At 41.9% G+C, this 27,323-nt stretch overlaps 2 protein-coding genes across 3 annotated transcripts; one reads left to right on the plus strand and one right to left on the minus strand.

Moving 5' to 3' along the window:
• Nucleotides 1-303: 303 nt before the first annotated feature.
• LOC130720648 (putative cyclin-A3-1) lies at nt 304-3,091 on the minus strand. Its single transcript, XM_057571321.1, has 8 exons — nt 2,496-3,091; nt 2,134-2,366; nt 1,965-2,040; nt 1,800-1,876; nt 1,649-1,682; nt 1,325-1,474; nt 947-1,081; nt 304-795 (listed from the first exon to the last, which is right to left on the minus strand). Exons 1-8 carry the CDS (start codon nt 2,766-2,768, stop codon nt 718-720), a joined length of 1,056 nt encoding a protein of 351 aa, XP_057427304.1. The 5' UTR covers nt 2,769-3,091; the 3' UTR covers nt 304-717.
• A 2,933-nt stretch (nt 3,092-6,024) lies between these two features.
• LOC130721291 (E3 ubiquitin-protein ligase APD1-like) lies at nt 6,025-9,992 on the plus strand. Of its 2 annotated transcripts, none has more exons than XM_057572054.1 (8): nt 6,025-6,294; nt 6,704-6,930; nt 7,588-7,684; nt 7,806-7,883; nt 8,039-8,259; nt 8,919-8,988; nt 9,078-9,399; nt 9,581-9,992. In XM_057572054.1, exons 1-8 carry the CDS (start codon nt 6,165-6,167, stop codon nt 9,657-9,659), a joined length of 1,224 nt encoding a protein of 407 aa, XP_057428037.1. In that variant the 5' UTR covers nt 6,025-6,164; the 3' UTR covers nt 9,660-9,992. The 2 variants fall into 2 exon arrangements, with proteins under 2 accessions (XP_057428037.1, XP_057428038.1); XM_057572055.1 differs by having other exon boundaries at nt 6,047-6,298.
• The last annotated feature ends 17,331 nt before the right edge of the window (nt 9,993-27,323 follow it).

Genomic DNA, 27,323 nt, shown 5'->3' on the forward strand with positions numbered 1-27,323 from the left:
TTCAGGAAGGCATTGACACATTACTTACTGGCACATCCTCTTCCATAATCAACCAATTTCAGTATATTGCCAAAAGACCTGTCAGACTCAGATCTTAAATGGTACCCCATGGCCTATAGACCATGCCAATCCTTTTATAATATTCCATAATTGACATAATGCAACTCTACTGGTTGTCAACCATGTAATTGAAAAATTTGACTCAGATGTGAGAAATTATAACTAGCAGAAAATGTTTAAAGTGCAAATGATCAGTAATATTCTATCAGTGACATTTGTTTAGACAAGAGAAGAAAGAAGCCATAGGAAATTGCTACATTAAGTAATCAATCCAACACTAGTTTATTGCTTAAAAATTAATCTGAACATCAGAGCTGGTACATCATAGAATAGAACAACTATGATGAAAACGTATAGCACTTCCTATACATACAAAGAAATCAGAACTCCTACAGAGAAATCTTCCAAACAAAACCTAAAAATGCTGTAAAAAAACCTAATTCAGCTACAGGGATTTTTTTTTCTCTTATGTCACACAAGTTCAGTCATAAAGTCAGTGAGGCAGCACTTGATAGATTAAATGCCATAGCATTTCATGGCAAGCACCTCAATCAGCATCAGTGAACCACCTGAACCTTCATGTTAGGAGAACCTTCTCTCATGCCTCTGCCAAAGTTGGAACCAAAGCCACACCAAGAAAAGCATAGTTACCATTGCCTAAGGATCTGTCTCTCCAAATTCGAAAAAAGAAAGAGGTATCTCAGGAGGAGAGGGTGTTGTTGCCACACATTTGAACTGTTTCCAAAACAACCATTGCAACAGGAATAAGCATAACTTTCTCCAATATGACAAGTATCATGAAATAAATAATTCAATTTCGTAAGACTGGCATCAAATTAAATAGTTCAATAACAAATGGATGAAAATCAGTGTGTAGGAGTATTACCTTATGTTGTTTGTATTTATCTCTCACAGCTAGCAAAGATCCCCCTCTCCTACTGAGATACAAATCATGTATGTTTAGAATACATTCCTTCAAATCAGCAGGATTATATTTGGTCAGTTGATGAAGCGCTGAATTCTGGAAAAAAGAAGATACTGCATAACTTAGTAACTGCCACCGTATTGGATATCAAACACATGAGTAACTCTTACATGAGCACTAGTATATATTGGCACAACCACATAAAAGTGATAGCAAAAAAGACAAGATTGTGCTAAAGTAATTTTAGTAGTATATTAAACTATCAATTGACTGTATCCATCAATATTATGCCAATGCAAGAAAATTTCCAAATACACGTCAACTAGAATGAAATATTACCCAAGGGTGCATCTTCGGGCTCAACATAAATCTCGCTAGAAATATAACAGATGCTGCCACCAAAGAAGGCAAGTACTTCACACAATTATAATCCAGTAAACTGAGCTCAGCAAGGTAGCAGCAAAGGAACTCAAATTGCAAGTCTGAAGTCTGCACCACAGGAAAAAATATAAAGTCAAAGGACAACTCCACATATTTGGCACACCCAACCCAATGTGTAAGGGTTTAGTGGAGATAAAATTGGAGGATAGAATACTGTAAACAAAATCAAGTTTAAGCATAAGAATAATTTGTAAAAAACAAGTGAGACTAGTGTAAACTTACATCAATACTCTCCTGAGCAACTCTGGAGAATCTTCTGTAAACACAGTATAAATCACACAGTTAGCCAACAAGCCAGGAAAAAAAACACAACATAACTGAAACAAAACCATTCAACACAAGAAGGATATAATCAAATCAAGCATATACATGCCTTAGAAATGTCTTTACTGTAGGACCACCCAATTCGAACTTCAATGACTTCAATACATCAGCCTCCATTGTCACAACCTTCATTACATAAAATAAACAAATAAATCCAAAAAAAATTGAAATAGAGGAAAGCATACAAAAACACATAATGAAGCACAAGAATTACCTCTTCCTTGGAGTATGTGTTGTCTGTAATGTAGCAAAAATCCTCCACCTCAGGTGGCTTGATCTCCTCATATTTTCTATCAACAAAATAAACCAAACGATATCAGCAAAAATGAAAAAGTATAAACTATAAAATAAAATAAAAAATTGCATCCAAATCTCAAACTCACGAAGCAACAAGCATGGAAGCAACCCCAAGTAACTGCAGCTTCTGTCTAGACAAAGAATTCAAAGAGAGGAACCTATCAATGTAAGAAACACAGAAATAAAGCGTGTCCGAAACAAGCTTATACTCCTCAGAAACCTCCACCAACCAATCCACCAAAACACCCCTCATGTTAGCATTAACATCCCTTTGAACTTTCTGCACATAATCTGGTAATGGTCTTTTACTAGGATCCACCTGAACCACACAAAAAACAAAGAAAAACCCATTAAAACAAACACAAAAAAGTTCACGTTTTCAACAAAAACGACAGAAACCCCCAATTTCAAAACCCTAGTTCTAACTAGTGCAAACTAATTGCGTTACCTCCATGCTCCGAAGATACTCGTAGATGTCAGAAACGTAAGGCAAACACATTTGAGGGTCATCCCGCTTCTCCGGCGGCGGCGGCGCCTTCGATTTTCCGACCCTCCTCCTCTTCTCCGATGTGGGCTTTTCCGCCGGGCTAGAGAGATTGGTAAGCTCCCCCAACACAACACGCTTCTTCTTGGGGCGAAGTTCGCATAACGCAGCTGCGGCCCGCTTCTTGGCCTCGCGCTGGGGGCGGAGCACGGCGGCGATGTTCTCTTTGTCGGCCATGGAAGGTGGAGAAGAGAGTGAAAATGGTGGAGAGTGGTGAAGGAAGAGAAAGAGGAAATGGGGTTTAAGAAAGAAGAAGCGGAAAATTTTGGAGGTTATTGGTGGATTGCGGAGGCGCGTGGTTTCGAAATTTGGCTGAAGCAGTGGTTCCCGCTCACGGTGGAAACTGGAAATTTTGGCATTTACTTTTTTGCTTCTTTGTGTAATTGTTTTCAACTTTCATTCATCTCTCTCTGACTCTGTTTCAAATCTAGGTTTTATTGGATTCCCTCTTTTTTTTTATTTCCTTTTATGTTAATTATGGTGTGTGGATTTTTGGTGTGTGTCTCCCCTCCCTCTCTCTTTGTTTTCATTTCAAAGAGTTTCAAGTTTTAACTAGGCGGACTCTGAATGTAGTAACCAAAATTTTGGGCTGATTTAAGATGATGACACATTTTGTGATGTAATAGTTACTACTACTAGTAAAGATTTAACTAATAGATACTCTAGTGTTTGGAAGTGTCAACTTTGAAATCTTTATATACTCTAGTGAAGGAGTATAAAATTAGAGTAGCATAAAGTTCAATTTTGTCTAAAATTAAAACTAGGCATATAATAATTTCTTTTAAATTATATTGTCAAATAGTTCTTTTTATATAAATTTTATTTTTTTTACATGTATCTCCAGACCTCCCTACCTCAACCATATGTCCCATTAGCTTACCAATTTCATAAGTGTTTTTTTTGAATTTCTAAAATTAGATTAAGCTAATGGTGTCGAGTAAACTATCTTTTTCAATCTTAATCCTTTTTTTCGAAAGCAAAAATATATTGATAAGGACTTAGTCAAACAATATACAACCCTCCTCAAAATGGATCAAAAAGTCACTAATACCAAAAGTAACTCAACCCAAAGAAGATAACTCCAAAGCCAGAAACTAGAGCTGTCAATATGGGCTGGCCCGACCCATATGGGCCAGCCCGTCACGGGTTGGGTTGGAAACGGGTTGGGTCAGGCCAACCCATATTTTGACGAGCTAGAGAAATATGAACCCAACCCGACTCGCGGGTTGGCTCGCGGGCTGGCTCGTTTGTTATGTTTCATAAAACACGGGAATGAAGAATAAAACAAAGCTATAAATTGAAAACTAGCTACAGGCACCAAAAACACGCATGGGAGAAGGAAAATACAAATCCCATTCCTAATAATCCAAGAAACCATCACCCCCTCTAATTGCTACATGTAGCAAAAGATAAACTCAAAATAATCATTCCTTGTGCTCCACCTCCTCTCTTTGGAAAGCCCTATCACAACAGATACCAACAGTACAGTAGGAGACGAAGAATTTCTCTAGCCAAAAGAAATAGCAACATAATAGATAGTGATAGAGAGTAGAGACCACTCATACCGTTGATCAGAAACAAGGAAGCAAGGAGAAACAGGTTTGAGCCGCCGGTGAAGGAGAACAAGCCACCGCAGAAGGAGGATGAGCCGCCGGTGGTGGACGAGCGAGACAAGGGGAAAAAGAACTTGACCTGTGGAGTGAAATGTGAGGCTAGGAGATTTTTGTGATTTGGATAAGGTTTCTTTAATTTAAATTTAAAAAAGATTTATCTCTTTTTCTCTTAAAAAAAACTAATTGGGATTTGGGCTTATCCAAACAAAACATTTAAAAAAAAAGTTAAAAAGCACCTGACCCGCGAGCTGACCCGTTTAACCCGCGGGTTAAACGAGCCGGGTTGTGCTGGCCCAGGTTTTATATGGGCTGATATTTACCCAACCCAACCCTGTCACGAGCCGGGTTGGGTTGGGCTGGCTCGCGGGTTCCAACCCATATTGACAGCTCTACCAGAAACGCACCAAAGAGGAAAAGAAGCCCTCATAGCCACCGGACAAACCCCAAAGCACGCACCACCACCCCGTAAAAACCCCATAAGGTTCCAACAACTCTACTAGTAGCACCATCATTTCTTTTTTCAGTTGACTCCGTACCAACATATTCCACTGAACCAGACTCCTTGAAGTTATCAGCTTAGTTATTCTTCTTTCAACCTTCTTTCTCAAATTTCTTGGGCCTTCCCCGAGGCCTAGTGTTTTCACTAGATCCCGGGGTAGTGATTCCTTGAAAGAAAGGGCAGCGAGCCCCTACACAAATCCCGGATCACGGGAAACACCCAAGAAAGCATAACAGAGAACACAATGCTTCGAGGAAACTAAGGACCTGCAAGGCTATAACCAAAACAATAAATCTCTTGGAAATGGATCGTAGTCGGGAAACAAAGGGTCATATATTACTCTCTAGAAAGGTCAGTTATCATCAAAACTTCATCATCATAAGAGGGTATTGTGCGCCGGTCCTATTGGATTAAGATTGTTATTATCTTATTATTTATTCAAATCACAATAGATTGTCAATTAAAATTAAACTAGTCAAGAAAAAATAATTTAAAAATTATAATATATTAATTTCAATCTCAATTTGACTCTTTTTTGAATTTCAAAAATTAGATTAAAATAATGAAGTCATGTCAATTATCTTCCTAAATCTTAATCTTGTTAGCTATCAATCTTACCTAATTATATTAAGGTTTATCTTGCAGTTATTCAAATCATATTAGATTTTCGATTAAAATTAATTTAGAAGTTGGAACATATTAATGTAAGTATTGTGAGAAAATGACATGTGACATTGTGGTCCACTCAAAAGGGTGTGTTTTTTTTATATACAAGATTGTTCTTTTCTTCTCCATTGCTCTGTAAAATTATCCCCTTTAAAAAGCTCAGTATTTTTGCATTTCTGTTTTCTCAAAATTCAATTTGTTGTAACAAACAAATTTCGCTTGAGTATTCTATTAAAATTGGTGAGAACTATTTTTTTTTTTGAATTAGTACAAAACCTCTACATATTATTTTTATTCAAACATTTCAAATTACTCCAAGATATTGTATTTTGGAGAGAGTAAAGACCTGTCTATTTTTTTTTTTTTTTATAAACTTTGAAGAGATAAGAGATAAAGGGTGTCTTTTTTTTATATACAAGATTGTTCTTTTCTTAGGCATATATAAAATCGTGAAGTTGGTTACACAAATAAAATTTTTAAAAGAGCCAACCACTTAAAAATAACATACTACCAGCTTGGTCGAATAATGTTCATTCAACAATATGAACAACACGTGATGCTCAAAATACATACTTGCCAGTCAAACACCTGCTAATCACACCATAGAAGGTTGGTTGGTTGGTTCAATAGAACGCTAGAAATCAGCAACATACTTCTAAGCTATAATTTTAAGCTACAAGTCTTCTCTTGTTCTTCTTCTCTGATCAATTCATTTTCCTCCTCTGAAAGCCACTATCAATACATTGGCTGTTATGTGAGTGAAATCTCACATCAACAAAGGGAAATTAAGGGGCCATGCAGAGGACACTATGGTTGCATACTTCCACAACATATCACCACCCCTTGATGGATCCAACTCCAGCATATCATCGATGGCATGACGCTTGGGCGTGCATTCTTGCTACTCTCATCATTTATATTACCGGCATGTAATTTTTCATCATCTTATTTTTAACATGTTTGGATAGCTTCTCTCTCACTAGAATCGATTATGAAATTTAGAAGTTACTCTCCAGAATTGAGATTTGAATTGCATGCAGTCGCATAGTTCATAAATTTATGCAATCAATGAATCAAAGTCCGTCTGAGCTTGATCGGACGGCTTAAATTTCTCTATCGTCCTATGATTTTGGTGAAAAATATGAGCCACCCGATTTTGATATTATGGTCTAGATTTCGTGCGTAAATGTAGGAAAATCTAGAATTGATGCTCTCATTCAGAATAAATTGTAGAAGGTTTCCAAACATGCACTTATTATATATGTGTCGTGCACCTCCCTTGACTCATGTTTCTGAAACATTTGCCACATTGTTTTTCCATTTTGCTTTTGCAGTTTCAGCTAGTCTCATGTATGGCTACTATGGCGATTCTCGCTTGTTGCTTGGCCCCAGCTCATCGCGTTTGGTAAAGGCAAACTCTGTTTTGGTAGATAGAATTGAAGTAACTAGTGAGTATAGTAATGATCTTTTGCTATATGGGTTCCATGAAAGGCCTGAGTTAAGCTCCCAAGCAAATTGGTCTACCTCAAAGTTTCTAGATGTTTCAGCATATAGTCGCAAGGTAACAAACATTGTGCTATCTTTCACTTAAGTGTGTGTTTGTTTTGGGTCTTGAGACATAATTGGAAAAGCATAATTTTTTGCATGTTTGAATCTGTCATAATCAATTACAGCATTCAGATTTCAGAAGCTAGTCACAAAAAATTCTTCCCATAATTATAATTTTAACTTTTGAATTAGTTGTAAAAGAATTTTCAATCATGCATCAAAAGTTGATTTTAACGCCTATGACGTTAACTTCAATGGAAACACAAACACACACCAAAATTTTTCATTGCCCATAATAAATTATTTAACAATGGTCCACATTTTAGGAGATAAAAGTGTAAGAAATCCTGTACTGAAAAATCAACAGCTATACTAAATAAAATACACACACATTAATATTATAAAAAATAATGATACTGTAATAAAATGCATACATATGTAATAATAAAATACCAAGTTATTAAGTTTTGTCTATTAACAAGAGGGTCAGCCTCGGCAGAACGGTAAAGTTGTTGCTATGTGACTTTGTAGTCAAACCTAGCGCAAAGCGTTTTTTTTCTATTAAAAGTTATAATTCTGCATTTTATCTTTAATTATTAGAGTAGCCAAATCTACAGTTGATTCTATATCACTCAAAAGGTTTCTGAAGATGTTGAATATTCTTTTCCAGGGAATTTCTTTGTGGTTAAATAAGGGCTCCACCATTCGTATGAGGTGGGAAGCACAAGCTAGTAGTATAAGTCAACTTGAGGGGATAGTGATTAAAGGTTACTTCAGGAGAAAACCTCATGGTTCTATTATATATTTGTATTTTTTGTATGAACAAAATGTTCTCTTCCAGTTAGAATCTCAGATTTATCTCATGAAAGATCAACTCTTGTTTCACAGGGGACAGGAAATTTGAAGAATTACAGCCAGAACTAAAGCTCTTACTTGATGCAATTGATTATAGTGAGACTATTAATGGTAATTGATTTCAAATTGCTACTGCTATAAAAAGTGTTTAGACTCTGCAGTAGCAATGAGTTTGCAACTTTTCATTCTACTTATTACTAGAGGCAGGGTAATATGCTAAATAGTGGTACAAATGTTTTGATGTTTACTATAATTGGTGCTGTCAGGTAAAGAAGCTGAATACATCATTGAGGAAGATGATAGGTACCACATAGGGATTCTAAACATGAATGCCAGGAGCATAATATTGACCATGAACATTAATGTTTCAGCAAAGGTTTATGATACTACCAAAGCCAAGAATATGTGCTCTACTGTGAATGGATCATGCAGACTTAGACTCTTCTTCCCTATCACAAATTATGTAATTCTCACAGCACCCGAAAATGTAAGGCTAACTAATTTTCTATCTTCATGTTTGTATTCACTTCTAATCCTATCAGAGTCAATTTTCCCCACGAAAGTTACCCTTAGAAACTTCTGTCAGAACCACTTATTCTCAAATAGTGGAAACCTACCGAGTTTCCAAGCATTCACAATCTTCTTTCTAGAACTGTTCTTATAATCTTATAGGGAACTAGGGAAGTAAGGGTGTTTGGTTCATGTTTGGCAGCCTTAGAATCAATTCTCATTAACCAATTTGTGCTTTTATATATGTTTAGCAATTGACTCAGTGCATGTTTGGATATAAGTGGAAAACCACGGTGAAGCTAAAATCACAGTGGCCAGCCACAAAATCTAAAGGAAGTTGCTTCTGTCCACCGTGATTTTTCACCGTGTATCCAAATATGCACTTAGAGAATTGGTTTTAGTCTCAAAACCAATTCGCCGAAGAAGCTATAAAGAGCAGCTTCTGTGATGGACATATGCAATTGTGAGATTCCATAACTGAATTTCACAAAACATAATAGAAATATTTTTTCCTATAAACATAGACAAACATAAGTCATTGCATTTTCACCATAATTAATTTATCCAAAATCAATTATAACAATGTTGATCCAAACAAGTACTTAATTCAATCTTGTTTATATGAATTGACTTCAGGGAGGTGATGGTGGATGGGTTATTGAAGTTTCTTTCATGGCTCGCATTATAGCCTATGTTGCTCTATTAGGTAATTTGAACTTAAATTTCTTTTTGGGAAGCATTAGTTTGTAACTCTATTTGTGACTAAAAATTCTTCCTTTTTTTTTCAATTTGAAGGGTTATTTATGATTGTTATATTTCTGACACTGAAATGCCTTGGAGTCCTTGATGGTGGTCATCACAACACTAATGTGATAGTGGACCCTTATGGAACAACAAGCAATGTACTTGCAGCACAAGAAACAACTGAAACTGAGCCCTTGACATGTGTGCAGACAAATACAGAGATTAAAATTCAAAAGGAAGAATCAGATACATCCAGTGTCTCTTCAGAGGAGTTATATGATGAAAAATTGTGTGTGATTTGTTATGATGAACAACGCAACTGCTTCTTTGTTCCTTGTGGCCATTGTGCCACTTGCTATGACTGTGCACAGAGGTAAATGTTGCTTTTTATGTTTTGAAATGGCTTTTACAAATGATCTAAAGCCAGAATCAACTGGGGAGAAATTTCTACCAGTAGGTTCTGAGTTTCAGAATTGGTTTGAGAAATACGGAGCAGATCCAAACACGCTATAAGTTAAAATTCTAAGAGATTCTCATTAGAGTGCATTTTGCAGGATTGTGGATGGGGAGACCAAGGTTTGTCCCGTGTGCCGGAGGCTTATTCACAAAGTCCGAAGATTATTCTTAAGTTAGGCTTGCAAATATGTAGTGACATTGATGTAGGAAGATCACATATATTATGATGATTGATGAAGGAAATTTGAGATGAAACTAGAAATCGAAGTAGGTTTTTGGAAGGAAATGAGTGATATTGTGTTCTGTGTGACTGTATCTGTAATACAACATATTCCTATGGCTTTCTATTTTTTCCATCAGGCTGCAGGGGAATGAGTTACTATGATTTTGGCTGAGTGCATCTTAGCAGCAATGGCTGACAATTTGTTATCACTTCCAGACCTGAAAGATAGGTCTTAAAAAGATTGTCATATTTCTTTGATAGTATAATTAGCACAATGTTTTAGTGTGTGTTCATTTTCCGATGTAACAAAAAAAAAATGTTTTTGTGTGTGTTTATTCTCTTTTTGAGTTTTCTCCTTTCTTTCTTTCAGACATCATCTCATTTCTGCATCAGGCACTAGAATATACTTCATCCGTCCCTAATTATAAGCTAAAGTTGTAAAAATCACACTTATTAAGAAAGCCTTAATTGATGCATTTGTTTTTTAAAAAATGGTACAATCTTTCATATTTACCCCTATTTAAGTGAGTAGGAGGAGGAGGAAAGAGAATAAAAGTGGGTTTTAATTTCAAAATGTTGGAATTAAACAACCAATAAATGCAATGGTAAGTATGGAAAGAAATATTAGATTTTACAACTTTAGCTTATATTTAGTGACAAAACATAAGTTTGAACTTTAACTTATAATTAGGGACGGAGGGAGTACTAAATATCATATATCAATCATTTCATACATATTTATGAGTTCCCATAGTCAAGTTTCAAATTGTTGTCCGCAATTATCCGTAACCGCAATTGCGGTCGCAACATAACAGGTTTCAAAGACGGTGGTGTAGCACCAACCCGCATTTTTCCGAAATTCCGTCAAAGCTATCACAATTTAAAACCCTGAATCTGTGTCTCTTTCTTCATCCCTCAATCAAAATTCAACACATCAATTAAGATAACCACAAAAAACTAGCCCCGTTTTTTTTATATGAATGATGAATCTCACCTCTGTTTTGATTCATGCCAGGCCCAATGGTCTCTCTTATCCACCACCTTCTATTGTTCGATTCGCGCTCTGGTTCATGCTCGGTGAGGTACCAATTTTGCTACGTACAATTATCCTCTTCAAAAACCTTGCACCAGAAAAATTAGCTACAAAATAAAAATTAGCTACAATTAGACACAACTTTGTAACTAGCTGCGACAAAATTAGGAGATTCCCCTAAATTGTTATGGTACCGAAAAAATAAAAAAACTCTACACCAAAAACATTGGGTTGAGTTAGACGATTAACATTTGATCACGGTAGATAGGATATAAATATAAGTTTTTTTTTTTGAAATTCAACTCAAATAGATTAAGTATAACTAGGCATAGAAGTCAATACATCAGAGTCCACAAGCGGTAAAACCTGGTCCATCATATTTTAATCGGGCGGATTGTATTTGTGACTGCAGTGCACTCATGTGCATTAAATTCAAACCTGAAAATGTTAGGTCCCAAAGGCAATAGTGCAAGGTGCTGACAAGTGACAACAATGGCGCGTTAGAGTCAATTAACGGGTTCAAGCTTATGAATTTAGTTCAGGTTAATGAGGGCTAAAATGATATCTTGAGCGCTTATAGTATAAAGGTTTATTTATGCATGCAGCTCGCTTTACATACGCGCTAAACATGTTTAGTGGGCAAATTTGAGAGTCAGCTTGCAAATCACAATATTTTAACCTAATAAAATTTGAGTAAAAATTTAGAATGAAAAAAATACATCAGGTTTCAAACATTTTATTTTATTTTTTTGTTTAACTATATGTATCCTCTAATAAGACAATCATACTCAACCTGAGTGTGGTAATTTTCAAAGTTCTCTTCAATGGTGCATTTCTTAAAGATCGAACTTTAAATCTCAAGGATTCAAACAATCACTTTTATCCTCTGCGACCGACACCAATATATTTTATTTGATGTTTGGTGTATAAGTAGTTTACTTTTTTAGATTTTTCTATTTGAATAACCAATGCATGTTTACTATTTTTTATTTTATTTATTTCCTTAGACTTTAAATTTTTTTCTACAATGTTTTTTAGATTTTCTTTGGAGTTTCAACTTTTATATATTGGCTCACAGACCAGCCCACTAACTCGCAGGCTTAAGCAGTGTGGATGCTGAGTACTAAAATGTTAGGCCCGTTAGTTTCATGAAACAACTTAGAGAGATTCATTTATTTTTTTAAGACAGCAAAATTGATCCTAAAAGGAACGAGCTGACACGAGCAAGCATCAACAATTCGCCATGGCTATTACTCCCCAAGGCCCAATTGAACGAGTGATTAATAATTAAGTAATTATATAGGGAATAATTTGATATCTATTATATGATGCAATTAATATGTTTTAAAGTGAGTCAATAGAAAGATATGCTCATCTTTGTATTCAGAAGCCTAAGTAGAATCATTCAACTTAGCTTTTTCGAATTCATTGCGTGAACAAACAATCAACATGACAACTCATTGTAAATTAATGACCTAATTGTGAAAGTTTTACTGCACAAAATATGTCACACACAAATGCACGATTTAACTTTTGAACGAGTCACATTTGATTGTTAACATGTGATATGGCATGTGAAAAAGCGAAAACCAATCAATTGAGTTTGTCACTGATCGAGTGAGTGTTTTTATACGCAACATACAACATATAATGATGCGTGATTCATCAACACCTCTAGCTCTCACTAAATTTTTAACAAATCTATTTTGATGATAAACAAACCAAACGTTAAATATGTATATAAACAACAATTAACAATTAAAAAAGCCATTTATGAAACCCTTTTGCGAAACTGAGTAATTTTGAAGAGGAAGCTCTTGAATCCCTTGCTGAAGACATTGATGAAGATACGGAAGCTGATGAATCCCTTGCTGGGGACATTGATGAAGATTCGGAAACACGAGGCGAAGAAGATGAAGATGAAGAAGACAACCTGTGACTCTCGTGTGAACCATGTACAACATCATCATCACCCTGGTTTCCCTTCAACATCATCAAAGGTTTCTTACCCTTGTGGATTCTCCAAGGCTGCATGAAAAAGCATGATGATTTGGGTTGAGTCCTGAAAGCAGGTTTTGAAGGTCTCCAATTTGATGATGGTGGAGGACTAATGGGTGGAACAAAATCATGGCTTGGTGAGTGTTTGGGTATTCCAGGCTCTTCTTCCCAATTGAATGGAATACCGCTTTGCTTGTCACTGAAGTAGTCACGCCTTAAGGATTGGTCACCAATTGACTTTGTAGAGAGGATTTTTCTCACAAAAGCTTCATTTCCATGGAGGATTGATTTGGGTGTAGGGTCTTCTTTGATGTTCATTTTGTTGCTATGCGGAGCAGAGAAATGAAACTGCAACATTTCTTCTAAATTATAGTACTTATGGGGTCACAAATTTGGAAGGAAATTATTTGAATGAGAATTAAGGCCTTGATATATGTAATCAAGATAATGAGAGAGAACCAATCGGATCTTCAATTTATGGTTTCTATAGAATCTTCAATTTAAGGCTTAATGCGATCAACTTTTATTTTGTAAAGTTTCATCAACTTGAATTTGATTTGTGTTCAACATCAAATTAAATTGTCCCCAAATTACTCAAGTGGTAAGAGCTAGGAGATATATGAGTTGAGGAAGAAAATGTTAATGGATCAATTACTAAGAATGAAATTTATCTTTCTAATGTAAAAAAAAAAACATTAAAACAAATTAAAACGAAAGTAAACAGTCTCTACTAGCTCTGGCTATATAATCAAGGGCGACTCGCTCTAGCTATATAATCAAAGGCGACTATGGCTATATAATCAAGGGCTAACACTATGACTTAATTCATCTTACTACAGGGTCGGCTCTGGGCCTGTGCAAGCAGGCCCACAGCCTAGGGCCTCCAAAAAGAAGGGGTCCCAAAAAAATTCTCATTAAACTTTCTCCTAAAATAAAATTTAGTTATAATAATTAATGTTCAAGATATTATTAATGACTTGAGCTGGTCTAGTGGTTAGTAACTGTGTATGTTACTTTTATGAAATTTCGAACGTTAACATTATTAGGGGTCCATTTTTATTATTTGCCCAGGGCCTCCAAAATGTCGGGACCGGCCCTGCTTACTAATCATGCCTTAATAAAAGAGTTTAATAGATTCTACTGAATGACTGTGTAAATAAAAATTAATCTTTTTAGTGGCAATAGAAAGTCTCTGCAACGATTAGTTTTAAGGCATGACCATAAGTTTAATACTAAAAGTTTACTTATGGTCATAAACTTTTAGACTTTTAGTAATATATTAAAGCAAGTTTAAAAATGGCGGTTATGTTTTAAACAACAGCCATGTCACCTTTAGTAATTCATATAATAATGCATATTGTAATGTTGCCGCCATGTCATGTGTTTGCCTCTTAACTTTTAAGATTTGATTCGTAGTACCTATATTTTTATAATTTTCACATTATATTCTCGTAATTTATAATTTAACAATTTACAAAATTAACATATTATTTAACATAACATTATAATTTCTTTTGGTGATAAAGTTCCAGTACATATCATTTACTGTGGTGACGCTCACCATTTTATTTCCAGCCTCCTTTGTTGTTGACGGCCTCTTAGATGAGGACTAAAGCCGGTTATTTCCCTAATTGTGGGGACTACTTTTGGAAATTATGTCGGTAATGGACTAAAACCAATGCTCGCTTAAAGTTTAAGGACCAAAAGTTTAGTTAATCCAACATAAAATAACAACAAAGAAGTAGACCACAGAGAAAGAATGGAAGAAAATAAATAAGAAATGAAGGAAGTGTGGTGTGATGAGAGAAACGTCGAGACCCGCTATATTCAGGTTATCGACAACTTAACCTATAAAAAGACTAGAAGACCGATAATTTTTTACTGTCGGTAAATTGGCGGGGCAATAATTGCATTCATCGACCGATTTTCCAACCCAAAAATATTTGGAAATGGCCGGTGGAAATTAACAATGAAAAAAACAGTTGATAGAGATCTGCCAAAGTTTCCCACGATCAAATCTTTTCTGCCAAGCTTCCTCGTCAATAATTTTTTTTTCTGGATCTGAAAGTCATTACTGATGGGCAAGACGGTAATTGGCTTCATTACCGACATATACGCGACTGTGGGTTTATAGTCGTCGGTTTTCATCAATATTCTTGTAGTGGTAAAATAAAACTCATACAAATAACATGCAAAATCTCTCAATCAAAATAAAACTCACAAATCAGATCAACATGCTAGCAGTATGTGTGAGTGAGTGAGTATGAAGGTTTGAGGGAGTGAAGGATAGACAAGTCTTATAAGGAAGATCGGATGACAAACTTAGCGTCGTACCCATTTCAAATTAGTGTTGGTCAGCCGACGCTAAGTTGATCGGTGAATATAACATTAGCGGCAAACAATCGTTAATTGTCCGTGGGCAGATGATAAATTATCCAGTGATTTTGGTGTCCGTCAAAACTACGCTAAATATGTCGGTTAAGTAGGGATGGCAATGGGTCGGGTAGGGTGCGGGTTTTGCCAAACCCAAACCCAAACCCGAAATCAAAAACCCACACCCGCACCCGCACCCGAACCCGAAATGGGTGGTGAACTTAAACCCACACCCGAACCCATTGGGTTTCGGGTTCACCCGACCCGTACCCACACCCGCACACAACCTCAAACAAACAGTTGAACTCGGAAACCCGACCTGAAAAAGACTGTGAAGAGAGCTATATTATGTAATGTAACATTGTAATTGCCATGTTACTGTTAAATTAATATGCAAGATGCTGCATATATTGTATTGCACAAGCAGAATACTTAGGTTTCACTTATACAGATCCGGGTTCGGGTAGGGTTCGGGTGCGGGTTTGGCCAAACCCAAACCCGAACCCGAAAGTGATCGGGTAAAACCCGAACCCGAACCCGAACCCATTTAACTCGGGTTTTCACCCAAGAAATCGGGTCGGGTCGGGTCGGGTGCCCATGGGTTCGGGCTTCTCTGCCATCCCTAGGTTAAGCCAACGCTCTACTTAAATAAGTTTTCGTTTTTGAGGTTTGGCTTCAATTTAATTGTCGCTAAAGAGGCAAAATTAGTGTTGGCGGGTTTATATTAACTCTAAAATTATCATTTTCTTGTAATGCATCAATGTGTACTGTTATTCCTTCGGTTACAAATTGCAATAATGTATCCTGATTTTCATTGTTGTTTTGAATGGGCATGTTATTGGGGGATTGGAAAAAGAATTAGTAAGGGGTTAAAAGTGTTGACTTCATAATGCAGACCTCCAACTTTACATTTTTTTTTAAATTACTCTCGTAATTACTAGCAGGTGTGACGCCTCTTGTGGACAGCAACCGCAGGTGCAGGTTTTGGTATGATAGCAAGGAATATCAGTGTGGAAGTCATGGCAGCAGCTGCTGCCCACCATGTCGAGGCTCCGTCCCCTCTTGTGGCGGAGGCGTTGGCTTTCCGGTGGTCCATTTCCTTGGCTAAGGATCTAGGCTTCTTTCAAACAGCTTTTGAATTGCAGCCTTTTTGATGCTTGGAGTAAGGCTAGGAGTGGTGCTTCTTATTTGTTTTCAATTCTAAATGATTGTAGAGACATGGTCTCATCTTTTTCTTGTTTTCATTTGTCTTTTGTTCGTGGTTCTGGCAATGTTGTGACTGATTACTTGGCCAATAAGGCAATAACTCTTCAAAATTTCCTAACTATGTTTGGATTGAAGGGGTTCTGCCAGAATTAGATGGTTTAGTTAACTCTGATGTAATTGCAAATATAGCCCCTTAATCTTTTCAATGCAATTTCCCATTTTCAAAAAAATACTATCAGGTATGATGGAATTTGAAAGTCTAATGTCTTTTCAAGTGTAAGAGATTTTAGAAATCGAACTCTTCTCTTCACTTAGAAGTTTAAACATTACTTAGCATCCGTGTGAGCTTTACATTTTCTATCAAGGCGAGTTTCGTACCAACAAAAAAACTCAAGATCGAGTCGACAAGCATGCTGCATGCTGATTCAGCCCGAATCAACTGAATTTGACTGAATTAATAACATATTCGATACTTGGACTGGGCGAGCCCCTAGAGGGGCAACGCCCAGCGTGTATCCCGCCCTGAGGCGGGGCCCTGGCCTTCAGATGGGCCCTGATCTCGGAGGCCCAATTGGCCCAATAGGTAGTACCCAAGCTCTATAAATAGGAGGTAGTTATCAATTGTAAGGGACTTTTGGCTCATTTGATGAAATGACACTTGAAATTCAGCACTCTCTCTCACTCTCATTCTCTCTTGGCACAATCCCTCTTCCCCTAGGTACTATGCCTCTCTTCAATGTTCATTCCCAGAACATTTGGCGCCGTCTGTGGGGACTGTAAACTTTCTACTCCCATTCACGTGGATTGATTGTGCATGAAGTTACCTCTGATTGTGATTAGGCAATTCTCTGGTTTTCCGATTTTGATTCTGTGACTAGTGTTGGTTCTCCGATCGAGTTTGCATCGTTTCTGGTTTGGATGGAGACTCGACGCAGGAGGCAGCATCATTCACCAATGCGACAGCGGATTTCGCCGCCTCGGCGGCCTCATCGTGTGGACCTGGATTCTCCGGTACGAACGACAGGAGTACAGTCGCCTTCTCCTCTTCCATCACCACCACCTCCTCCATCGCCTTCACAGGTAGGATCTCTGGAGCGCTCACCAGAGAATTCACCTGCTCCGGAACAACAGCCGGCGGTGACACAGGAGCAATGGCGCCATTTGATGCGCAGTATTGGCAACATCCAGCAGCGGAATGAGCATCTACAGGCTCAGTTAGATTTCTACCGTCGCGAGCAGCGAGATGATGGAAGCAGAGAAGCAGATTCCGTGGCTGAGTTCCGTCCGTTCTCGGAAGATGTTGAGAATGTGGCGATTCCGGATAACATGAAAACGTTAGTTCTGGATTCTTACAGCGGAGATTCCGATCCGAAAGATCATCTTCTGTATTTTAATACGAAGATGGTGATAATTGCGGCGTCAGATGCGGTGAAGTGCAGGATGTTTCCATCGACGTTCAAATCGACGGCGATGGCGTGGTTCACAACTTTGCCGCGTGGATCGATTTCAAATTTCAGAGACTTCTCATCCAAGTTTCTAGTGCAATTCTCGGCAAATAAGAATCAGCCGGTGACGATCAATGACCTATACAATATTCGCCAGCAGGAAGGGGAGTCACTGAAAGAGTACATGGCAAGGTATAGCGCAGCGTCGGTAAAGGTAGAGGACGAGGAGCCTCGAGCTTGTGCTTTAGCATTTAAAAACGGTTTGCTGCCGGGAGGGTTGAACAGCAAATTGACACGTAAGCCGGCGCGCTCGATGGGAGAGATGCGTGCTCGTGCCAGCACTTATATTCTGGACGAGGAGGACGACGCTTTCAAAAGAAAGCGCGCGAAGTTGGAAAAGGGCGACACGTCGCCCAAGCGCGTGAAAAAAGATAGGAGCGGCGAGGATAAGGGGGACGGCAAACAGCAGAGGCCAGGTAAGGGGAAGTCGGTATTCAAACCGACCAAGGAACAGTTGTATCCACGGCGCGATGATTATGAACAACGTCGGCCTTGGCAATCTAAGTCTCATCGCCAGCGGGAGGAAACTGATATGGTGATGAACACAGATGTATCGGATATGCTCCGAGGGGCAAGCGACGCCAATCTAGTGGATGAGCCGGAGGCCCCAAAGTATCAGCCACGGGACGCCAATCCCAAGAAGTGGTGCGAGTTCCACCGGTCCGCCGGGCATGATACGGATGACTGTTGGACTTTGCAGCGGGAGATAGATAAGTTGATTCGGGCGGGATATCAAGGAAATCGTCAAGGCCAGTGGCGCAATGGTGGCGATCAAAACAAAGCGCACAAGCGGGAGGAGGAGCGAGCGGACACTAAGGGCAAGAAAAAGCAAGAATCAGCGGCTATCGCCACAAAAGGGGCTGATGACACGTTCGCTCAACACTCAGGACCGCCCGTCGGAACCATCAACACCATCGCCGGGGGATTTGGCGGCGGTGGCGACACTCACGCGGCGCGTAAGCGCCATGTTCGTGCCGTTAATTTCGTTCATGAGGTCGCTTTTGGATTCGTACACCCTGACATAACAATCTCGATGGCGGACTTTGAGGGGATAAAGCCTCATAAGGACGACCCGATTGTGGTGCAGTTAAGGATGAACAGTTTCAACGTTAGAAGGGTACTCCTGGATCAGGGTAGTTCGGCTGATATTATCTATGGTGATGCATTTGACAAGTTGGGACTAACTGACAATGATCTAACTCCATACGCGGGAACCTTGGTAGGTTTCGCGGGGGAGCAAGTAATGGTGCGGGGATACATTGATCTAGACACAATATTTGGGGAAGACGAGTGTGCTAGGGTTTTGAAGGTAAGGTATCTGGTTCTCCAGGTGGTAGCATCCTACAATGTCATCATTGGGCGAAATACATTGAATCGCCTTTGTGCTGTAATTTCGACAGCCCACTTGGCGGTCAAGTATCCGCTAAGCAGTGGAAAGGTGGGAAAGCTGAAGGTGGACCAGAAGATGGCGAGGGAGTGTTACAATAATTGCCTTAACTTGTACGGCAAGAAGAGTGCGTTGGTTGGTCATAGATGTTATGAAATCGAAGCTTCGGATGAAAATCTTGATCCCCGGGGCGAGGGGCGAGTAAATAGGCCCACGCCAATTGAGGAAACGAAGGCGCTAAAGTTTGGCGATCGCACTTTGAAGATTGGGACCAGACTGACGGAAGAGCAGGAGACGCGCCTGACAAAACTGCTTGGGGAGAACTTAGACTTGTTTGCTTGGAGCTGCAAAGACATGCCTGGAATTGATCCAAACTTCATATGCCATCGGTTAGCATTGAATCCAAGTGTCAAGCCAGTTTCACAACTTAGGAGGCGCTTGGGTGGCGACAAAGGGAAGGCGGTGCAACAGGAGGTCGACAAGTTGTTGGCGGCAGAGTTCATCAGGGAAGTGAAGTATCCGACGTGGTTGGCGAACGTCGTAATGGTAAAGAAGGCGAACGGGAAATGGCGAATGTGTGTAGATTACACAGACTTAAACAAGGCATGTCCAAAAGATTCGTATCCCCTTCCCAGCATCGATAGCCTTGTTGATGGTGCCTCGGGCAACGAACTGCTTAGCTTGATGGATGCTTATTCTGGCTATCATCAAATCCGCATGCACCCGGCAGACGAGGACAAAACGGCTTTTATGACTGCCAGAGTCAATTATTGCTATCGCACCATGCCGTTTGGACTAAAGAACGCTGGGGCTACCTACCAAAGATTGATGGATAGGGTTTTTGCTGGGCAGGTGGGAAGAAACATGGAGGTTTACGTTGATGACATGATTGTTAAATCAGTACGAGGTTTAGACCATCATCAAGATCTGGAGGAAGCATTTGGCGAAATAAGGAAGCACAGTATGCGCCTCAATCCGGAGAAATGCTCTTTTGGTGTTCAGGGGGGCAAGTTTTTGGGATTCATGATCACATCCAGAGGAATCGAGATAAACCCAGAAAAATGCAAGGCGATTCAGCAGATGAAAAGCCCTTCCAATGTGAAAGAGGTCCAACGTTTGACGGGGCGAATAGCAGCTTTATCTCGGTTTCTTCCCAAGTCTGGCGACAGATCTTTTCCTTTTTTCAAGTGTCTTCGCAAGAATGTCGCATTCGAGTGGACGGCGGAGTGTGAGGAAGCTTTGGTTCGCCTCAAGGAACTCCTATCGTCACCGCCGATCTTGTCGAAACCAATACAGGGACACCCGCTGCATTTGTACTTTGCTGTGAGCGATAGTGCTCTGAGTTCTGTGATGTTGCAGGAGATAGATGGCGAGCATCGAATCGTTTATTTTGTTAGTCACACACTCCAGGGCGCGGAGGTCAGATATCAGAAAATTGAGAAGGCGGCGCTGGCGGTCCTCGTCACCGCCCGGCGGTTGAGACCTTATTTTCAGAGTTTTCCCGTGAAGGTGCGGACGGATTTGCCCTTGAGGCAAGTATTACAAAAACCGGATTTATCAGGTAGATTGGTCGCCTGGTCGGTTGAATTGTCAGAGTACGGTTTGCAATACGATAAGCGGGGCACGGTTGGTGCGCAGTCACTAGCTGACTTTGTGGTCGAGTTGACTCCAGATCGGTTTGAAAGAGTGGACACTCAGTGGACTCTCTTCGTGGATGGATCCTCCAATAGTAGTGGCAGCGGCGCGGGAGTAACGTTAGAAGGGCCGGGGGAACTAGTGTTGGAGCAATCCCTGAAATTCGAGTTCAAAGCAACGAACAACCAAGCAGAATATGAAGCTCTCATCGCCGGATTGAAGTTGGCGCGGGAAGTGAAGATCAGGAGTTTGTTGATAAGAACGGACTCACAATTGGTGGAGAATCAAGTGAAGGGAACTTTCCAGGTCAAAGATCCTAATCTGATCAAGTACCTTGAGCGGGTACGGTATTTGATGACACTCTTTCAAGAGGTCGTGGTGGAGTACGTTCCTCGGGCAGAAAATCAGCGGGCGGACGCGCTAGCCAAACTGGCGAGCACGCGGAAGCCAGGCAATAACAAAAGTGTGATTCAGGAAACGCTGGCGTACCCAAGCATCGAAGGCGAGCTCATGGCCTGCGTGAACAGAGGGAGAACATGGATGGATCCCATAATATCTATCTTGGCGGGGGACCCGGCAGAAGTGGAGCAATGCACGAAGGAGCAGCAGCGGGAGGCGAGTCACTATACTCTCATTGACGGACACTTGTATCGCCGTGGTTTCTCGACGCCATTGTTGAAATGTGTATCGCCAGAGAAGTACGAAGCGATAATGTCTGAAGTACATGAAGGAGTGTGCGCGAGCCACATCGGGGGAAGGTCTTTGGCTTGCAAAGTGTTGAGGGCGGGTTTTTACTGGCCCACCCTCAGGAAAGATTGTATGGACTTCGTGAAGCAGTGCAAGGAGTGTCAAGTGTTCGCGGATTTGTCTAAGGCACCGCCAAAAGAGTTGGTAACGATGAGCGCCCCGTGGCCTTTCGCCATGTGGGGTGTGGACTTAGTTGGACCTTTCCCGACCGCCAGGGCACAAATGAAGTTTATATTGGTGGCGGTGGACTACTTCACTAAGTGGATTGAGGCTGAACCCTTGGCCAAGATTACTTCTGCAAAGATAGTCAATTTCTACTGGAAGCGTATTGTTTGCAGGTTCGGGATCCCAAGGGCGATCGTATCTGACAATGGGACCCAGTTTTCAAGCAGTCAAACAAGGGAGTTCTGCAAGGAAATGGGCATACAGATGAGGTTCGCCTCTGTTGAGCATCCGCAGACGAACGGGCAGGTGGAATCTGCAAACAGGGTAATCCTACGAGGACTAAGACGACGGCTCGCGGAGGCTAAGGGAGCTTGGTTGGATGAACTTCCGGCGGTGCTGTGGTCGTACAACACCACCGAGCAATCTACTACAAGGGAAACCCCCTTTAGAATGACCTACGGGGTAGATGCCATGTTGCCGGTGGAGATTGACAACTTTACATGGCGGACTCGACCAGGTTTTGAAGAGGAGAATCAGGCCAACATGGCGGTGGAGCTGGACCTTTTGTCGGAAACGCGCGACGAGGCGCACATTCGGGAAACAGCGATGAAGCAGCGCGTGGCGGCAAAGTTCAACAGCAGGGTTCGCGTCCGAGATATGCAGGTTGGCGACCTGGTCCTCAAGTGGCGGTCGGGAGCCCCGGGGAACAAGCTTACTCTCAACTGGGAAGGGCCCTACCGCATTATTAAAGTTCTTGGTAATGGGGCCTATCACTTAGAAGAGCTTGATGGGAGGCGGTTACCTCGATCGTTCAATGGTTTGAGCTTGCGCTACTTTTATAGTTGATCGCAGGCGAGAAAGTGAACAAGGCGGAATCGCCGGAGCCAGATATCTTTAAGATTTTCCGAAGTGTTCTCAAATTCTCCAATGTACTGCAACGACAAATCAATAAAATAAAACGAAAATTCACGAAATTCGTGTCCAAAAAATTCCAGGGATTCCCTGACGATCGGAATTGCCGATCGACATAAAGAATTACGGCGATCACTAAGTGGGACAAGCTTGATCCCCAAAGGGGCTTGCTGGAACCTTGAAGGTTGTGGCGATTCCACAAATGGCCTTTGACGCCTGGGGATCACCCTCCGGAAAGTCTGACGTGATCGCCGGTCCCGTAAGCGATGTGCTGGGTAAGTCTCGCCAGAATACGACGAGCGCCGTTAACTAGGCAAAAGTCTTGGGACCCCCAAATGGCCATTGGGATCCAAGCATTGTAAGCCCCGAGCGGGCAAAGCCCCGGGCGAAGTCCTCGAGAATGGAGGCCGTTTCTTCCTATTAGGGAAAAAACGTCTAAAGTCTTGGTGGTGGAATACCAAGCAACAAGTCCTAGTTAAAATTAACGCACGAAATCGTTAGGCGTAATTCAATCATATGACGCGTGAAAAATAGCGCAAGATATAAGGTCGGCGAATGAATAGGAGGGAAGGCGAGTAGTGTACGGCGAAAACATTCCAATATGACTTACAAAATATCCAACGGCGATATAAAAAGCTATGGCGAAGGGTTGCTTAAACATAGACGAATGGCGGAAAAATGCACTACAAGGTGACAGTAAAAGATAAAAGTAATGTTAAAAATTACATTATTCATTATTTTCTTTCTCCTGTTCTTCTTCTTCCTCTTCTTCTTCAGTCGCTGTCCAGAGGTTTTGGTCAATCAGGGGAGGATCGTCGGGACCAACCAGTCCTGCGGCGGTTATCTCTTTCATTACTCTCATAGCGCTAAAGTCAAAGTTCGGGTACAAATGTTGGGCCTGATCTTTGGCGAGGTAGAAACCGCGCTCGCGGTTGTCAAGGGCGATGTTAGCGGCTTGTTCCCTCGCCTCAATGGCTTTGGCCTTCTCCGTCGCCAGCTCGTCCTCTAGACTTTTGATCTTTGCTAGTTGGGAAGCAATCTCGGCATCTTTCGTGGCGAGGGCCTCGGCATGAGTTTCGGTCGCTTTCTTGATCTCCTCGGACGTAGCCTGCATCACCGCCTCCATGTCAGATTTCGCCAAGGCCAAGGACTCCGCAGACTTTTTCTCTTGCTCCGCCAACGCCTTTTTCACTAACTCCAGCTCAGCGCACAGTATGGCAAGCTCTGACTCCTTAGCAATCAGCGCCTCGCCTCGGGCGATCAAGTCCTTCTCAGCTTGCTCTTTTTCCTTCTTGCAAGCTTGAAGGCTTGCATCAAGCTCATCTGCTTCTTCCTTCATCAGCGCCAGCTGATCCTCCAGCTCGCCGATTTTAATCCCCGCCGTGCCAATCATCTTGTCGGCATAGACTTTGTCTTTTCCTGCCTGCGTCGCCAGTTTGTCGAAACGCTTTTCCCAAGCAGCGGCGGCTTCTTGATGCTTAGCACTTTCGGCTTTCAACCGCTCAGCTTCAACGTTGGCGGCATTGAACTTCTCAAACGTGTGAGCAAAGATGCACCCAGCGCGTAGGAGGCAAGCAAGAGTCTCCTCCTTGGTGACATTCAGGCCCTGACTCAAAACTTCTTTTTCTATAACGTCACGGTTGAGACCAGCAAGTAAGAATTCTGAGGGTTCAATGGCGTTGGGGAGCATATTATAATAGCTTGAAGAACCGACCTCAGGAGCAGGGGCTTGTTCAATTTGAGCTGCTTCAGAGGTAGTGGCAGCGCCAGGACAGGATTTTTCCCCTTGATGAGGCGGGGAAGGCATGGGGCCCGCATCATGTGTTGAGGGCGGGCTAGGAGGCGCATCTTGGCGAGGGGGAGACTTTGGGGTTTCATTTTCTTTTTCCTTATCTCCAATAGGAGTGTCGGAAGACGCAGCAGCTTTTGTGGCGTTAACGCCGGCGGAGGCGGCTGTGGCGCCAATAGAGGACTCAGCGGCAACAGCAGCGGTCGCACCGGCGGAAGCGGGAGAAGAAGCTGGTACGGCGGTTGGCTCGGTAGCTGCGGCGACAGAGGCTTCAGCGACATTTTTGCCTTTAGGCGCAGCAGCAGTGGTGGGCTGAGCGCCAGGGTTGGATGTGCCGGCGTCGGAGGAGGCTTTGGTCAATCTTCTCCTCTTGGGAGCTTTGGTGCTCTCGGCTTGGTTTTCAGCACCGCCCCGTTTTTTCGCGTCGCCCTCAGTGTTGAATTTTGGGGAAAAGCGAGCCATTCTCCTCTCGCGGGCCTTCAGGAGCTCGGCGTTCGTGAAATTCATATCTTCTGTAACAATAAAAAAAAACGATCAGTGATAACATAGGAGTCGAGAAAGGAAATGTCAATAATAAAAGTGAGCTATGGGCAACCTAAGTATTTGGGAGTTCTTGAGAGGTCAGCGCCCTCAAGGACTGTTGTGCAGTCAAGGATGGGAAGTGGGGCAAGGAGATTAAGAAAGGCTTTATCGTTGGCGGACAAGGAATCCTCTGAAGGATCGGTGATCCCGTTGGGCTTCTCTGTCCAGTAAAGAGGAAAGAGGGCGGTCCCGTCTCTGAGGGTGAATGCCTCTGGGTAGGCGGGATGAACCGCCACACGGAAGTACTTTCGTGCGAAGGAGGACTTCGCGTTACTTTTGTGGGGATGCAAACACTTCCGGCCGGCTCGGGCCTTCAAGGAAATCCATCCTTTGTTTTTGATGGACTTGGGGTCGACGTCGTAAAGGTAGAAGAAACTGGTGGGGGATGGGGCGATGCCGACAGCGGCGCTTAGGATTTCAAAACATCGAATGAAGGCCCAGGCGTTAGGGTGGAGTTGACAGGGAGCCGCGTTGATGTCGCGGAGGACGGTTTGGACAAAGGGCGAGAAAGGAAGCCTGATTCCAAGCTTGCTAAACATGTATTCGTACGCAAAGAAAAAATGGGATCTCTTTACGTCGCCGTCTGGCTTGTGAAGCCAGGGGCGATCCCCGGGACTGCAAACCCAGATCCTGAGTTTGGCGTTAAACTCATCATCATTGGACAAGCCACCCAGGGAGTTCACGAATTGCACAATGGGATCGCTATCTTGGAAGATGGAAGGTTGATCTATAGCCTCGTGTTTGGGGGCTACTTGGACTGGAAGGGGCAGGGTGGCGTAGGTTTTTAGTCGGTGAGCTGGGATCTCCGGAACCTCTAAACGGAGGCCGCCGGCAGCGGTGGAGTCAGGGTCGCTTTCGGAGGAGGAAGAAGAGTGATTAGGGGAGGTAGGGTTTGAAGCCATTTTTAGAAGACAGTGAGGTGAAAGAAAAGAAAAGATCAGTATGTGTGCGATGTAAAGATAAGGACAGTGGGACTCACCGGAGTAGGATGTGAAGAGTGGGTAGCGGAAAGGGTGATAAGCGACGGCTCCGGAGCGGAAGTGGGCAGAAGGAGTTTGGTAAGCGATTAGGGAAGTGAAGAGGGGTCTCGGAAAGGGATGACAGTGGGGAAGAAGTGTTTTTATAGGAGAAGGGGAGAAGCTGGAAGGGTGACGCGTGTTGGACGCGTGTGGGAGGTTGGAAGTCATGATGGTTTTGGGGAGGTGGGTCGCGTGCAAAGGGGAGTTACTGCGCACGATGGAACGGTTATGAAAGGTGAAGTGACGGTTCCGGAGAAAGAGGGAAATTGATGTAACCAACACATCACGTGGGGCAGCCACGTGAGGCAGATAGAAATTTGAAAGGGTTTTAAAATAAGGGAAAGCGCGAAAAGCCTCGCCACTATAAGGATCAAACGCCATCGCCTGACGATTGACACCAACAACGAAGTTCAGTCGCTCGCCGGGGTCACCGCCAGTCAATGACTGAATGATCGGCACATGACCCATGCCTGCCACCTTTCCCGCCGGCGAGCGATCATACACCTGCTCCAACTTGTCACCAATACAAAGTAGTCGTCCTCACCGCTTGCGGACTTGTGGACTTGCCAGCTTGGTTTACTCGTCAAGTCAGTGGACTGGGTAACTGAAAATGCTAGTTTCCTTTTGCTCACGCCATGTTGGCGATATAGTTAACTTCTCTTTTTTCAAGCCATGTTGGCAGTGTAGATTCCGGTGTACAATAAGACATGTGACAGCATTTAAAAGACACCCTTAGCTCTCGTACCTCGAGCTCGGCGTCTTGTGGACTAGTGGACTGGGCGAGCCCCTAGAGGGGCAACGCCCAGCGTGTATCCCGCCCTGAGGCGGGGCCCTGGCCTTCAGATGGGCTTTGATCTCGGAGGCCCAATTGGCCCAATAGGTAGTACCCAAGCTCTATAAATAGGAGGTAGTTATCAATTGTAAGGGACTTTTGGCTCATTTGATGAAATGACACTTGAAATTCAGCACTCTCTCTCACTCTCATTCTCTCTTGGCACAATCCCTCTTCCCCTAGGTACTATGCCTCTCTTCAATGTTCATTCCCAGAACAATACTCAATTGCAGTTTCACAAAAACTGGTAGAGCAAACCCAAATACACCGTAAGCCACCGTTTCTTTCTTTCTTCTTCTTCCTTTCATTTATCAGCATTCAATAATCAATTAATCATTGACTGCATTTGACCGTACTGACTCAGGTCTTATCTCCATTTCATTCAAACCCTTTTTTTTTCATTTAAACATTTCTTTTTAAATGTGCTTGTGACCT

Source organism: Lotus japonicus, chromosome 5, assembly GCF_012489685.1.
Source record: "Lotus japonicus ecotype B-129 chromosome 5, LjGifu_v1.2".
Taxonomy (NCBI): domain Eukaryota; kingdom Viridiplantae; phylum Streptophyta; class Magnoliopsida; order Fabales; family Fabaceae; genus Lotus; species Lotus japonicus.